Source organism: Tyto alba, unplaced genomic scaffold (assembly GCF_018691265.1).
Source record: "Tyto alba isolate M040663 unplaced genomic scaffold, T.alba_DEE_v4.0 Super-Scaffold_13, whole genome shotgun sequence".
Lineage (NCBI taxonomy): Eukaryota > Metazoa > Chordata > Aves > Strigiformes > Tytonidae > Tyto > Tyto alba.
In genome coordinates this window covers 6,480,228-6,495,248 of record NW_024881275.1, presented here as the reverse complement: position 1 = coordinate 6,495,248, position 15,021 = coordinate 6,480,228, and the positions used below count along the sequence as shown (strand labels likewise).

At 36.5% G+C, this 15,021-nt stretch overlaps 1 protein-coding gene across 2 annotated transcripts in view; it reads right to left on the bottom strand.

The window, feature by feature from the left end:
* Nucleotides 1-15,021, bottom strand: part of EDIL3 (EGF like repeats and discoidin domains 3) — a 257,479-nt gene that overhangs the window by 67,252 nt on the left and 175,206 nt on the right. For both annotated transcript variants that reach the window (XM_042787791.1, XM_042787792.1), the window contains one exon: nt 9,796-9,977. In XM_042787791.1, the coding sequence (XP_042643725.1) occupies nt 9,796-9,977 (182 nt within the window). The remainder of the gene's footprint in view (nt 1-9,795; nt 9,978-15,021) is intronic.

Here is a 15,021-nt window from a genome sequence, read left to right as displayed (position 1 = left end):
CGCTACAAATCTCACTATTCAAATGAGGTCTGGACGTTTTGCAAGGAGCCCAAGAGGAACAAGTGACACAGTAGATGTGTACTTGCAGAATCCTGGTAACTACTTCTCATGCTATCACACTTTATCTATCATTCCTCAGCCAGTAATGAGATGTTGTTTTCAGTTGTTAAATAAATCACAGTGTAGTATTTCAGTTTTCACAATACTGATCACAAAATACACATCTTTACCCCATTTCTCCCTTGATCAAGATAATCCTAATCAAAACTTTCTTTTACAATGAGCCTGGAAGCCACAGCTAGCTTTATGCTGCCTATCATGCTGACCACACCATCCTTTTGCTATTCCTATGTATCTTCAAATACCTTGTCTACTTAGTGCAGAGTCTTTTTAGTTGACAGTTTATAGAGGACCCAAGTAACATTGATGTTCCAGCTGTAACTAGGACCTCTGACTGATCTGGTAATGCTGCTCATAATTAGGGCAACTGTTAGACTATGTTCACATTGTGACAGAATCTGTGAGAGAAAGACAAATGGGAAAATAGGTGTGCGTGAAAGCAATCCTTCCCACATATTGTCACCTTTGAAAACAATTTGTTAGTTGATATGAGACTGGTTGTGTAGTGAGAGAGGCCAAGGTTTTAGATGGACACAAGTGGAGTAAAGAAGTAGATTGGTAAGCACACAGGGGACAGATGGCTTTGCGACTGCTGAAGACTATGCCACGCAAATGGTTTCTCCACCCACAGATGCTATTACAGAAAATGAAAAGTTGGCTGAAATGATCAATCCCTCCTGAACCTTAAGAAATTAGCTGAATATTGGTTGAATCACAACAAACACACTCATATTTTTCATTATGTCTTGAAATTAAGAATCAATAGACGAAAAAGTTGATATATAAACACAAAAAATTACCCTTCAGTAAGACTTTCCAATCATTTTATTTATCTCTGCATTTTTCCTCAAAATACTTTTTCCTTCTTCAAAAATTAGCAGGCAATAGATTAGATTTAAAATGTTAAACGTTTTTTGGTTTTGTAGAGAAAGAAAAATCCCTCTAAATATGAGAAGTCTCATTGAAAGACTCGAGACTTGGACAATGTCTCTTTATCTTAACCATTCATGGAATAAGAAGGTTATAAGAGTGCATGAGTAAAATATACTTCCATTTTTCAGTCCTCAGAACTGATGTTCCACTGAAATTAGGAGATCTTTGAGATGACAAGTACACGTCATCACTTCCAGGGGAAGTCAAGGAGAATGAGTTTACCTTAGCCCTTGTTTTCTGTTGTAGTATCATGGTGCTGGTGACTTCCTGTACTTCCAACAGCCTATATGAAATGGTAACTCTTCTCCACCAGCTGTAAAATCTCAGAGGAACATGGAGGCGCAGCCAGGGACTGCATGTTTGTTTTTCCACAGATAGAGCTGTTCCAAGGCTTTGCCTATTTTCACCCTGCAGATTGCTCTGCACTTCTGTGACCTAACTACACATATATGAACTCTGAATGTATGTACTGCTCTGGGGCCATCGACACAGAGGTAAGTGTATATACATGCCTCTGTGCCACACACACAAAAAAATCTTAATATATTGGACTGTAATTTTACTTTTTCTTTCAGTTTGTTTCCTTATCCTGAGCTGTAATGAAGAAACTTGAAACAGCTGTTTTCTAGAAGTCAAGCCTAGCAGAAGAGTGACTACAAATGAAGATCATTTACTTTTCTGGTTTTGAAAGTGAGTGTTTAGAAGATAAAATGTGACTTGTTTGACTACCACACATTAGCATAGTATCACCTTACAGATTTAGATGCTGTCCTCCCCATAGGAAGGCTATGATGTCCACACATCACTCCATTACAGTTGGAGAGCCACCACATAGGTTCTGGGGCATGCAACTCCACATGCAACTTACTACTGATGCAAGAAAACAGATGGACACGCATTTGCTCAGTTTGGTGTCTCACCACTTGCTGGATTGATTACTTTTAATATCTGGATATGAAAATATGAAAAAAAATAACATTAAGTCAAAAAAGATGGTGTTACAGATGCATGAAACAATGTGTTTAAAAGTACCGTTACTTCAGTCATTCAGCCATATTACATGGAATAATTAAGGAATGCTGGCATGCAGGCTGACAGAGCATGTTATGGATAGTGTTCATAACAGCATCAAGTTTCAGTTGCCATGGGGATGTTAACTCTGAACTGACTGCTTTTGTGTATCCAAAACCTCAATCATAAGTTGTTTGAATACGTCTGTGCGTGGGTGTTTGTGTGTACGAAGAAAGAAACTAGGAGATATAAGATGATATCAAACAGATACCAAGATATGGGACACAAGGGAGTATCTGGATGATTACACTAAGAAGTAGGCTCCAAGTCCTTTTGTTCTCTTGTCTGTTTTGAGTACATAAATTATATGTTTACCCTTTAAGCTAAATGTATGGATACTGAGGGAGATCTGCTGCTAGCAGACATTGGTATAGAGTTCACTGAAGCCAGTGAACTTACGGCAGACTTTGACTAGCTGAAGTTCTCTTCTAATTCCTGTAGTTCAAAGGTCCTACGTGAGATAGTTTTGAGAGAATTCAACTGTACAGTTGTTATTAGATTCTGTTCTCCCCTGCCAAGGGCCTTCAGGTACTTACTGCTATTTGTCAATATCATCCAAGTAAATCCTCCTATGATATTAAGTCAAATTTTGGAGTAGCGACAAAAAATTCAGAGCTTTAATAGCTTTTTCAGCATTTAACTTAGCAGATTAAAACTTCTTATATGATTTGAGTCACCTTACATGATGACTGAGATTGTATTTCATAAGGTTCACTTGGCCACATTATACTAAGCTGAGAGCTATATTAAGTAATATTAAATATTTAATCCATGATGACAGGTATTTTTGGAAGCTGATACAACAGTACTCATGAATGAGGAAATGAACGTTGACAAAATGAATGGTTTGACAGATGGTAGTTTGCTTAAAACTCTGACTAACAGATGTTTGAATGAATGTTCTGCAAGACCTCTGTGTATTTTGGGTTTTATCATTTTATTAGCAAATAGCTATCACCTGGTGTATACTTTCTCTTTGGAATTTCTTGATGTGGAAGCTGCTTATTTTTTCCCTTGCCTTTTTTGGAGAAAAAAACCCTAACGTTTTATTGATTCATGCCTGGGGGATAAGAATGATGAAACTTAGAAAGTCTTTATTGTAAGTACATTTTTTGTGTGTCGCAGTATTTATGAATAGGTTTGTGAGGTTCACTATGCCAGTATTAGGGACTGCAAGTGCCAAAAATGTGAAGCTGAATGCCAGATGTAGGATTGAAACCACAGGTGGTGTGGGAAATACTTATGTAAAAACCAAATGAAGCCACAAATAAAAACATACATTCTACATTATTCCAATATATTTAGACTTTAAAAGGAAAAAAAAAAAGAAAAAAAAAGAAAAGCATTCTAAATAATCTCTCTATAAAAAATAAATAAAAGTATCAACATGTCTTCTGGGGTAGAAGATACAATTTAGATTCTCTCACACAGGTATCCTAATCACTGCACTGCACAATTCTTGTCTTACCCCACTGATTTTAAACTATCTTAACGTAAACATCATATTTATGAATAGATCGATACACTATTTATTCCTCAGATATATTTTTAGTAAATGTTGTGTATGGGCAATACTTAAGGAAGACCCTTGCGCTCTGTTTTCTCTGGTTGAACATTGCCATCACCTCTCTGTGTACACTCTCTAATGCACTGGGTATTTCCATGCATTTCATGGATGCCCAGTGTATTGGTCACTAATTAATCACTCTGATTTCTGCTGTAGGAACAAGCTGTATGAGAACTACACTTTTGTGGCTCTAACTGTACATAGTTGACCTTAAATTTCTAAATTACACAGAGGCTTGGGAAAAATTTTGCCCTGAAACTGCTGGGATAGATCCATTTCCATTATAGGTCACCTTTTTTATTAAGAGTCTCTACAGGAAGACTATTTACTCAGATATTCAAGAAACGTAATGAAGAAATTTTCTTAAAACTGTGCAAAGTTATTAAAAAAGAAAAAAAGTATTGTTTAAAACAGATGCACTGAAAAGGTAAAAGTAATTAAACCCCATGTATTTTATTTTGGACTAGAATACTAATATATTCAAGTTAGCAATTAGAAGTTGGGAACCTTTTTCATCAAACTGCTAGATCTCAAAACATGGAGTTTCATCTGAACTTTAGCGTATAGTTTCAGAAAAATAATTTGGGGAAGAAATCAGAAAAATTCTAGAAGTGGAATGCTCTTTCTATATATTCTAAATAAGACTTTTAGCTTTTCCATTTTGAGATCACATTTGACATTCAAAAGTAGAGCCCAGAAAAGATTAGAAATAAGAAATAGAGCTGGAAAGTTATTAATTATTTGAAGAGGGAAAAGCCCAAACTGAATATTTTGGATATTTTTGTATATAATAAAAACTAGGGGGAGAAAAGCTAACTACCCAGCCTGAACTAAATTTCTTTCCCATTTTTTGATTTTGCAACCAAACTAAGCAGTCCAGCCCTTTTGTATATGAATCGTCCTCCTTCTTACAATATTAAAATTAAGTATTTGAATGTTTTATTTAAAAACTAACTGGTAACCATACAGATGTCTCTGGAGAAATGGTTCCTGTTATTTTAATGAGGGATAACAAAATAGCTTCTTTATTTTGCTATTTAATAACTTTAATTTATATACACCAGTCTCCAGCAATAGTTCAGATGTTCAATCATAGCTCCCACACAGTGGTATGATATACAGTAATTAGTTAATTTTCTTAATAACGTCCAGATGTAAGGTATGCTCAAATCTGCTCTTGGTGGCTGTGGGTTAATACTGACCTTGTAAAGACAATTTACATGTTCAGAAGACCACAAAGCACTTAAAAAAAACAGTGGCAGTCTCTTGTACATCATTAAAATTTTTGCATCAGCAAGCAGGGAACCTCTTCACAATCACACTCAGGAGATGTGTTCTCCAATGTGATAGCTCAGTCATGGTGTATCAGCAGCAATTGCTCAGGAACCAGCAGGCACTGAGCTTTTCCTCTCCTTACTTAATCAACTGGCCACAGCCAGAACCAAGAAATCAAATTTACCCCACCCTTAATCAAAACTTTCTCTGATCCCTCCTCACTTGAAACATTGTCTTTGCCAACTGCACCAGTCTTTGTTGTGTGATGCTTCCTACCAGGCTTCACTCTATACCCAGATTTTTGCTGTGCAGCCTTAAATCTTTTACCCTATAAACCTTTTACCCTATACCTCTTCTATGCCTTTATCTACCTTCTTACTTTGTTCCAAGACTGTTTCTGAGGTTGATATTCTTAGGACTCCCAGGTACCCTGACCACCCGACCCAGCCCAGCCTGCCCTGCGATGCAGCGTCAGGAGACACTGAAGCTCTGCTGTGAGCTCATCCTCCACCCCAGGCTCCCTGACATAGGTGGTACATCCTGCTGTTCTTGGGAAAATTAATGTTTAGGGAGGTTCATCTGTTGACCAAGAACCCACTGCACTGGTAATATTTGCAGAACAAAAAGACCATACTTCCTTCAAAAGGCTAAACAAGCAATACTTATTATCTTACAGGACAATATTTACCCACCTTGCACTCTCATCTTTAAGTTACTTATACATCTTAAATGCATGTTTTAGGAATTTGGTCCTGTATGCCAGTCTTTACATTGGTAGTTATATCAAATTATTCTATTTTATCTTACAATGTTCTTCACAACATTTCAGTTTATGCATTTTTGGCAAATCCACCATGGCTGAAGTCTTTGTGTAGGAGGGATATATATAGGGATATTCCTATATATATAGGGATATCCTTATATATAGGGTTAATAACTGCAGTGATATAAAAAAGGATAATATTTTATGGAAGCAAAAGGGGAACCTGTCATGAAAAGGAGTTAAGAAATATTAGGTATGAATGGTGAAACTGGAAGAAATGTAAGGGTATAGGCATGGATCTCTAAGTTAGAAATCACTAGAGAGTAGTAACATTTAGAAGGTGCTGCCAGCAGTTTGTGTTAGAGATTAACAGTTACTGTGACGTTGGATATGGTAGAGAGATAATAGAAACAACAGTCGTGCCCATGGCCATCTCTATTCTGATCAATATTGCCTTGACAAAATATATATGAACAGAAAAATACAGATACATGCAAGGAAGGAGTAGAGATAAATCTAAATCAGAATGAAAAGAAGCATCATATTTTAAAACCATAAATGCAAAAGGAAAAAAAGGAAAAGATAAACCAGGGCTGTCTTAAAAAATGAGTTTTGACAAAAAAGACTTGTTACTGGAACAGGCAAAGCAATCTTTTTGGTTATATCTCAGGAAAAATTAATGAAAAATGTAATTGTGGGATTCTTTCTCATTGTACTTGGAAACATTAAAAATTAGTGTCAATTATAAAGTGGTAAACAGTATACAGGAGCTATTTTATCACAGCTAACCTATGAAGAGAAACAGAGGTCAGCAAAACTTAAAAAGGCATATATGACTTACTCTGACTTTAATTTGATTTCAAATACATGGTCACTGACTCTTTAAATCACAAGCCAGTTCCAAGCATTGTAGAGCCATTACTAATTACATGCCGACAGTGTAAATGTAAAATGGCAATTTCAATTTTCAGTTCACTGGGAGAATGCACGAAAATGAAAATGCATACTAATTAGTTCATGTGTGTCAGACACCTGAAAGATTAGAGATAAAAACCTCAGCACTCATTACAAGTGAGTTATAAGCAAAACACTCGAACCTTTCATTTGCCAAGCTGCATATAAATAAAGAAATTAAATGACAAAGAAAATTGATAATGATGGAATGAGGCAAAAATAGTCACAGGCCTGTACATAATTATACTTTGGGGGACTTTGCCCATTATACACAGCTTCCTTCAGAATCTATCTAGCATTAGAAACTGTAAGAGGGTAACAGGCTACTGCTTCAGGTTCATTGTGCTAAATGTTAATTTACATTTCCTAAAAACGGAGTTTCTGGTTTCATAACTTCCCACAATCTCTGCCACACATTCACAGCATTTTTCAGGAGCCGCCTTCTGGACCAGCTGCTTTGTCACCCAGACCAACATGGAAAGGGTCCCATATACAGACCCTTCACATTAGGATGTGGGAAGAAGCTGGTGACATGACAAAGAAAGTAAAAACTCAGAGCAGGCTCTTGTTAGAGGGAGAATTTCTCCCACAAGACCAGAAAGAATGTAGCCAGAAATGGCACAAATCAGAGTGGGCTGACTTTTTGTAACCTTCCACAGATGCTTACGAGGTATCTCCCTGGCCATTACAGAAGCTGTGCAAAAATAAGATACGGGATTTCCACTTCTCCTCTCTCAACAGAAACTGTTCACCCATATAAGGGTCAGGCAGTGTCTGTCTCTTAGAGTGCATTTCATGCTTGAAGAACAGGACAGTGCTCTGATGTAAAGAACTATTATGCAGTGCATAAAATGTAAGTTTGTGGAGGTCTGTATCCCTGCCAAATCAAAACAGGATTTCTGCAGAACACTACAAAGCACTTTTTCACTACAAGTATCATCTCCCTGAAAAAATTTAGATTTTCTGTTCCCTGGTGTTTTAAGGAGAAAAGTCTTCAGAAAAGGAAAACAAAAAATCCTCTCAAGATTTAAACTTCTCTTTTTTAATTACAAAAAATATTTTTAATTTTCCTCTGACTTAAAAAGAAAATTCAGTACTAGGTAAGTTTTGTGAAAATTATAGACCAAAGTTTATTTTAAAAGCAAAATGGGAAGAAAAAGAAGGGAATGCTATGTACTTAGCACAAATAATTAATTAATTAATTCTAGAAGCTCATTTAATTAGCTGCTAGAAAGTCCTTACATACTATGGCTGTCAAAATTACAGAATAACCTGGATGGGATTGGCACTACCTAGATTAGATAATTAACTCCAGAAAAGAGCAGACTGTTCAAACCTGATATGCCATGAGCTGAGGTCTGTAGACACATTTTCTCCACCGGTCCAACCTTCCTCTCAGGCAAGAGTTTAAAGGGAACACTTCCCTGGGAGCAAAGTCCAAGGCAGGGGTAAGACTGGTCTGGGTGCAGACCTGCACAGCTGCCTCCATGGTGGGAGGTGGCTTTGCCAAGTACAAATGTGGAAGCAACAGACCATTAGCCATCTCCATCCAGTTCATCACCTAATAAAGACATGTCTTGGGGGCCTGTGTTAAATGATTTTGATTTTTTTCTCCAGCTCATTTAATAAAGCCCACACTCAAAAGCTGCCTAAAAGCTACTATAACACTGACTTTTTCATTACCTATTAAAGTTACATTAACTTTCTAATCCTGTGAAAATAATTCTGATCAAGTCCCTTAGTGCTATTCTTTCCAGTTCTTTTTCAATGTATAAATTTTACAGACTTCCTAAACCCTCTGGTCTTTATGGAAGAAAGCTAACTTAAGATACATTGAAGGACCTTTGTGTTTTCACTCTGCAGTGAATAACAAACAGTAACACCGACTTCATTTTTCAGAACTGACAAAATCCAGCACTTTCACCACACCAGTTTCAGAAAACTTCATCAAACAGTGCTTTGTGCCTGCTCTCCAAACAAGAAAAATGAACTGGTAATCCTGAACACTTTTTCCCTGCATATCTGGGAACTGCTCAGAAAAAGCACAAGTGCTTTTTTGCATCTGCTAAAAACTTAATTATGAACAAAAATTATGCCAGGTACTTCAAGAAGAATGTGTCTGACACCCGAATGACATGTGGGCAGTTCAGCTTAGCACTGGTAGACAAGATGCTCAGGTGCCATCTATTGTTACTCCTGTGGTGGGTTCACTGGGAGGGAAGCACCCTCTTCACATATTGACTACATTGATTAGTGCAAAGGGTTTTCCCATAAGTAACTAACATCACCTTTATTAACTAGCAGCTGAAAATGCCAAAGCTTAGCCCAATTCACATATCTTGAAAAGAAAACAACATAAAAGTAAAGAGCTACAGCAACCACTAGATAATCATTATCTTCATTCAAATACAGTGACAAGACTTCATATTCACTGTTTTGTGACTTTTACTGAAGTCATTTGCTGAGTGCAGAGAAATCCAGTCCACAATGAGAGCACTGGCATTTGAATCACTCTAGTGATAACATCCTTGAGTGGAAATGAAAAAACATGTATTTTCAGCTTCACAGATGTGGTTGAACTAACAGCTATTTCAACCTCAATTAAAGCAGTTCTTGTTACTTCCAGCATGATGCACACAATGCTTAACCTGTGTGCCCAGAGCAGCTCAGCAGAGAGGACAGACTACTCCTGCAGGCTCTGGTACAGCCAAAACCACATTAAAGCATTCTAGAATGATGCCCAAGGAAGGCTGAATGTGTCAAAGTATCTCTACCAAGAGATATTGCCGTGAAATGTTACTAAGGACCTAACAAGCAAATGCAATGTATGTGGAAAGCAGCTTCAGTGAAAATAGTCTTTATAAACTCGCTTCTATTGTTTAGAGCCAAAATGGAACATATTCACACATTTTTTAAATAAAAAGATGTGTGCATTTGTAAAGTCAGGTTTTTACTGTTTTGCAATTGAATAGTCCCTTTTAGTCTAGGCTACATTTGAGACAGTGAATAAGAATCTATCTGTTAGTTTACCACTTGTCTTCATCAGTTTCTTAAGTGACTCTGGCAATTGAATCAAGGAGATTTTTTTTTGCTCCTCAGCTCCATCTGTTACCTGAATCCATGGCCATCTGTCATTTTCTGCAGCAGTCCAAGCATTCACAAGACCCTTCTTATTAAGTCGTGCATAGTATGGATACCATTTCTGGAGTCCAAAAAGAGCTCGATGAGTGGATGATGCAGTAATTTGTTGGTTTGACACAATTCCTCCTTCTATCCCTAGTGGGCCAGAGCATCCTGCAAATGGAAACAAGAAAAGACATGAGTGCAACTGAAATGATCAACTCTTCTAAGTCCCAAGTGGCTGTAATTACAAATAGCATACCAGTAGATCCAAAATATGATAACAAATATGATATTAGAAGAGATTTAAAGCACCAGAGTAACATATTCTTTTAGTATAATTAAAAAAAAAAAAAAAAAACAACCAAACAGATCAGTACAAAAATATTACTTGTAAATAACTTTTCCCATTGCAAAATTAATGAAATCTAGTTTTCTTTTACTTTGTTCTATCTGAAGATTTGTGAGTTTGGGTTTTACAGATACAATGAAAGAAAATGATCCTTAGATTCAAATATTGAAACAATTGCTAAAAACAAATTTAAAGTTCTTTAATCACTGCAAAGTTCCATATTTCTGCTCTTGCCACAGAGGTAAGCATTTATACACTGCAAATTGTTGTAGTTATCTTTAGAAATATGAAACTAGACACATTATATGGTTCAACTACATTAAAGATAGTTAAAGGTCTTATATATTCAACCAGCAAGCCACAAAGTATGTGTTAAACTGTGGTGTTCAAGTGTTCATAATTTTATTTGTGGTATTCATCGTTAATTTATTCACCTAAAATAGTTGTAGATGTAATTTTTTAAATTCAAGATATTTCTGCATACGCTCTTTTCTGAAGCCACTCCATTTGAGTAAGGAACAAGAGCATTCAATTATCATGAGCAACACAAATACAGAAAATTTTGAAAATTTATTCTATGATTGGCAGTATACCTACTATTAAGTACTCCCAACCACTTTCAAGTAAACAAGAGGTTTTTTTCTCAACTCAGTTCTGATGCAGTGTATAAAGAGACGATAATTGCAGGAAGTACTGTAGCAGCTCAGTTGCCCAGAAGATCTTTTGCTTTGTGGGTCAACTGCACTTCAGCAATCTTGAACACAACAGGCATTAACTTACACTTTAGGTTTTCTCAGAAGCCTGGAAGTGTTTCACCTCAAGCAGTACCCAAGAATGAACTCTGAAATGGTTCTGCTATGAAATCCTTACACCACATGGGCAGAAAGTCACAAACCATTTAATTCCTCATTAATTTAAAGGTACAGAGAAGAAAAAGTGACCAGTGCAATTTGCTCCACTCAGCAGAAGCTGAGGCAGGGAGACAGTGCTGGGAGTCACTGGCAGTACAATCCTCAGGCAATGTGTGTCACTGATAATGGAGACAAATATAAACTAAATAGCAGTTTTAAGTTGATTATGGTGCAAGGGCCATGGACAAGCATGTGCTTGCACTCTGAAAAGACAAACCAAAACCCCCATACAGGTGCGGTTCTGAATGTGTTCCTTCTTAAATGCAAAAATTGGCTTTGTTCCCAGGTATGCCTAAATGAAATCCTGACCCCACTGAAATTAGTGAGTGACTTGCCTCATATGATGATTTCATCCATATTTTTTAACCTTCCATGGAGCTCATTTAGAATCTAGAGTCCTAGTGCTACTTTTCTGTCATGTATCACCCAACAATAAAAGCACTGCATTCAGCACTTGACTAATAACTGTTCATGCTGCACAAAATATAACAAAATGCAGCTCTCTCCTCCTCCTATGCCAGGTGCATAGTAGTGCCAGAAGAAAACAAATTCTTTGTCACCAGCATAGGCAGGCATGATACAGGATGTATTCAAAAAACCCATGTATGTTGGAAAACTGTAATTTTTTATTATGTTATCAAGCGCTACTTCAAAATTGAAAGACCTATTAAAATCTTAGCTCTGTTTCTGAAATATTTTCATCTAATCAGAATATATTCCTTTGGTGCATAAACCGCCATAACTGTTTGCAAGCCAGAGGTAAGCTTCTGTCCCAACAAAATTTCATATTTTCAAAAGTTTCTTTTATTTGTGTGTTAAAATATCTTTGTAATTTCACAATGGAAATAGACACAGGTGTGTCTACATACATAAAGGACTGATTCCAGTTTACCATTAAATTAACCACTCCTAATACTTAGTATTTTAGATTGGTAATTATTTAAAAATAGAGATGTAAGAAAACAGAAGAGATGTTTCCAAAAGGAGCTTAATAAGGAGTCATGGCAGCTGTTTTAATACAGATGTGGAGCATATAGCTGTATTCTGTCTCCTCATGGTGAGGAGCACAGGGATGAGGACCCTGCCAGCCCTGCTGGCATTATTCAGTTACCTAACAGGAATAATGTTTTCACAAGGACAGGGCCCCAGCATGTCTCAAGGCCAATTTTGAGTGTGGTCTGGAATAGGGGCATTTGGCTAGCAGATAATTTTCAAAATAAGAACATGTATTTGATGACAAGACCCTTGATCTCTCATAGATATCCCAGTTTTGGCAGAATTGGAAGAGATGTGGATGTCTATTTTTTTTGCTTATCAGCTTCTGTTTAAGGTGCAGAACTTTGTGGAAAATTTTGATCTGAAGGCATGTTAGTTCTCAAGCTTGAGATGCATTAAATGGTATTTGAAATATGTATTAATCATCTACATGAGAAAGGTGAATTTTCCTTTCTAAATTGATGGCACTTAACAGCACTTACGGCTACTTTGTCAGCTATGACCATATATGGTCAGAAGTGTTTACCTTCCTTAGTTTTAGGCAGATTATTCCTGAAATCCAAAGTAAATCTCTACCTTCAGGGAATAGGTACTTCACTGTACAAGCTTCCTATTTCAATTGCAGTTCCAGTCTTGGTTTGTCATGTTTGTCAGTTTTTCAATGTGAGTTAAACAAAAAATTTACTATCCCTAGAAATTAAAACTATCACATTAGACTTACTTTCTACTTTGGTGTTCAGCTCAAGCTTAATAACACGAGATGTGAAGGAAATATGAGGCTGGATAATAATTTCTAAACAATATTAGCCTCACAACATAATATATATGTACTCACCACTAAGATCTGTCTTTAGAAGACCATCTTTTTTTCACTACCCCGAAGGACATCAGATAATTTTCATGAGGTGGGAAACCTGGATTAAGTTAAACCTTAATCCTGCTCAAGACCTGCTTGCAGACCCAAACCACAGAATTTACAATGCAATCCTACTCTGACCATAGCAGTGTTGATTTCCTAGGCACAGGCCTGGCAGATGGACCTTGAGGAAGTCCACCCAAGACCACCTCTTCCTGAGACATAAGATACCTCCACCCACATAATGAGGGAGGTTTTCTGAGTAGTCTTACCTTGAATTTAACCACATTGAATTTAACCTTCTGTTTCATAGCCAGGTCTATCTGTATTTCAAGATATTTTTAAAATTCCTCAATCTGTTTTAATAATGCTAAATACATTTCTTAAAATGTCAGAACATTATGCTATCCTTCTTGTTTATTGAACAGCCAGGAAGGACTTCAATAGAGGTTTTGCTAGAACTCTGACTGAGGTCTTTGCACTGTTAAAACTGCCCATGTATCCACCCTTTAGGTCTTTATTTTTAATCAGACATTATTCTACAAGAAAACCTTTCAATTTACATTGTTTTATCAGTTGAAAGGAAATGGTTGAACACATTTTTGGATAGCCAAATACCACAGAGCACATGGACTTCCCTTAGCCATATGCTCATTAATTTCTTCCAAATATTCCAATAGGTTTGTGAGTCATACCTTCTCCTTACAGAAGCTCTACTGGGGCTATTACTCTCTAAATTCCCAAGAAATTTACTTTGTCTGAAAATGCTCAGCTGAATAACCCACCTCTGGTTCCATCAAACATGTTATATCAGTAAAAGACTGGTTACAGACTAGCTTCTGCATAAGATATTCAATTTGAGACACAAACAAGCAAATGCAGCTTTTGGAGTTTGTCTTTCTAATAAAACTGAGATGCATATTTTGCAGAACAAGCACAAGCTGTATTATATTGTTGTTATACATCTGCCTCTATTAAATCCACAGTTCATTTAACAAAAATCATGACAGCTTGGGAAACTGTAGTCTCCAAGGGAGTAATAATATCACTACAGTGACTCTGTACAATTCAGTCAGGTCAACAACAAGTCATTAAATAGAAAACCATTTTTTATTAGTTAATGCTGACACACTAGGGTATGACAATCAACTTGATGCAAGAAAGTAAAAAAAAATAAAACAGCAATTAAAGAGCTGCTTGACAGGTTCATAACACAGATTCACAAGGAAGATTTCATCATCTGGAGCTGTTATTTTATTTTCATCAAATAGCAAAATATCAATTCAAGCAATATTGGGTTTAATTCTACCATGACAATTGGTATGCACTAAATACAACTCTATTGTTGCCTCTCTTGTTCTTATGAAATACAAACCTATGCCCACAATGTCCCATTGTCCATGAAGATGACAGATTGCAAAGATGTACCAACAGCTACATGGCTGTGAATGGATCCAATGAAGAATAGGAAAAGTCAGCAACACAGGAAAAGCGAAGGATTCATATATATCTTTTCAGTTCTCCTAAGAATCCCCACCAACTCATATGAAGATAGCACGGTTATAAAACTGCCTTGAAAGCTTCTTTTCCAATCTGAAACTTAACTAGATCTGAAATGTTATGTACCATTTTGCACCACAAAGCAAATTATCATTAGTCCATATTTCATCTATAGATTAAGTGTACAGGGATCAAATAGTTCCCCAGACAAAAGATTAGTTCTGCGTTTCCACCCTTATCTCTTACAAGAATAAACCTGTCCAGCTGAACGAAAGTATTTGTGCTAAAGGAAATAGGAGAAGGTGACAGTTATCTTACTGTGTTTTACATTCATACCTCTTAAGAGGTAAATTAGAGTAGGGAAATATGTCACTGGTTCCTCCTCTAATAGGGGAAGGACAAACCATTTCAAGATAAAGAATTACTGCAGTAGAAGATAATAAGCAGAGAGCACTGAGGAGACATGTTACTTGAATATATTTATTTTGGACTTCTACATCTATGTCAGTCCACAAATTAAGCAAAACCTCCAAATGGTTTAAAAATTGGTTGAAAATGTGAGGATTATCTCTCTGCAAATAGAAGAAAAGGATTTCTTGTTAT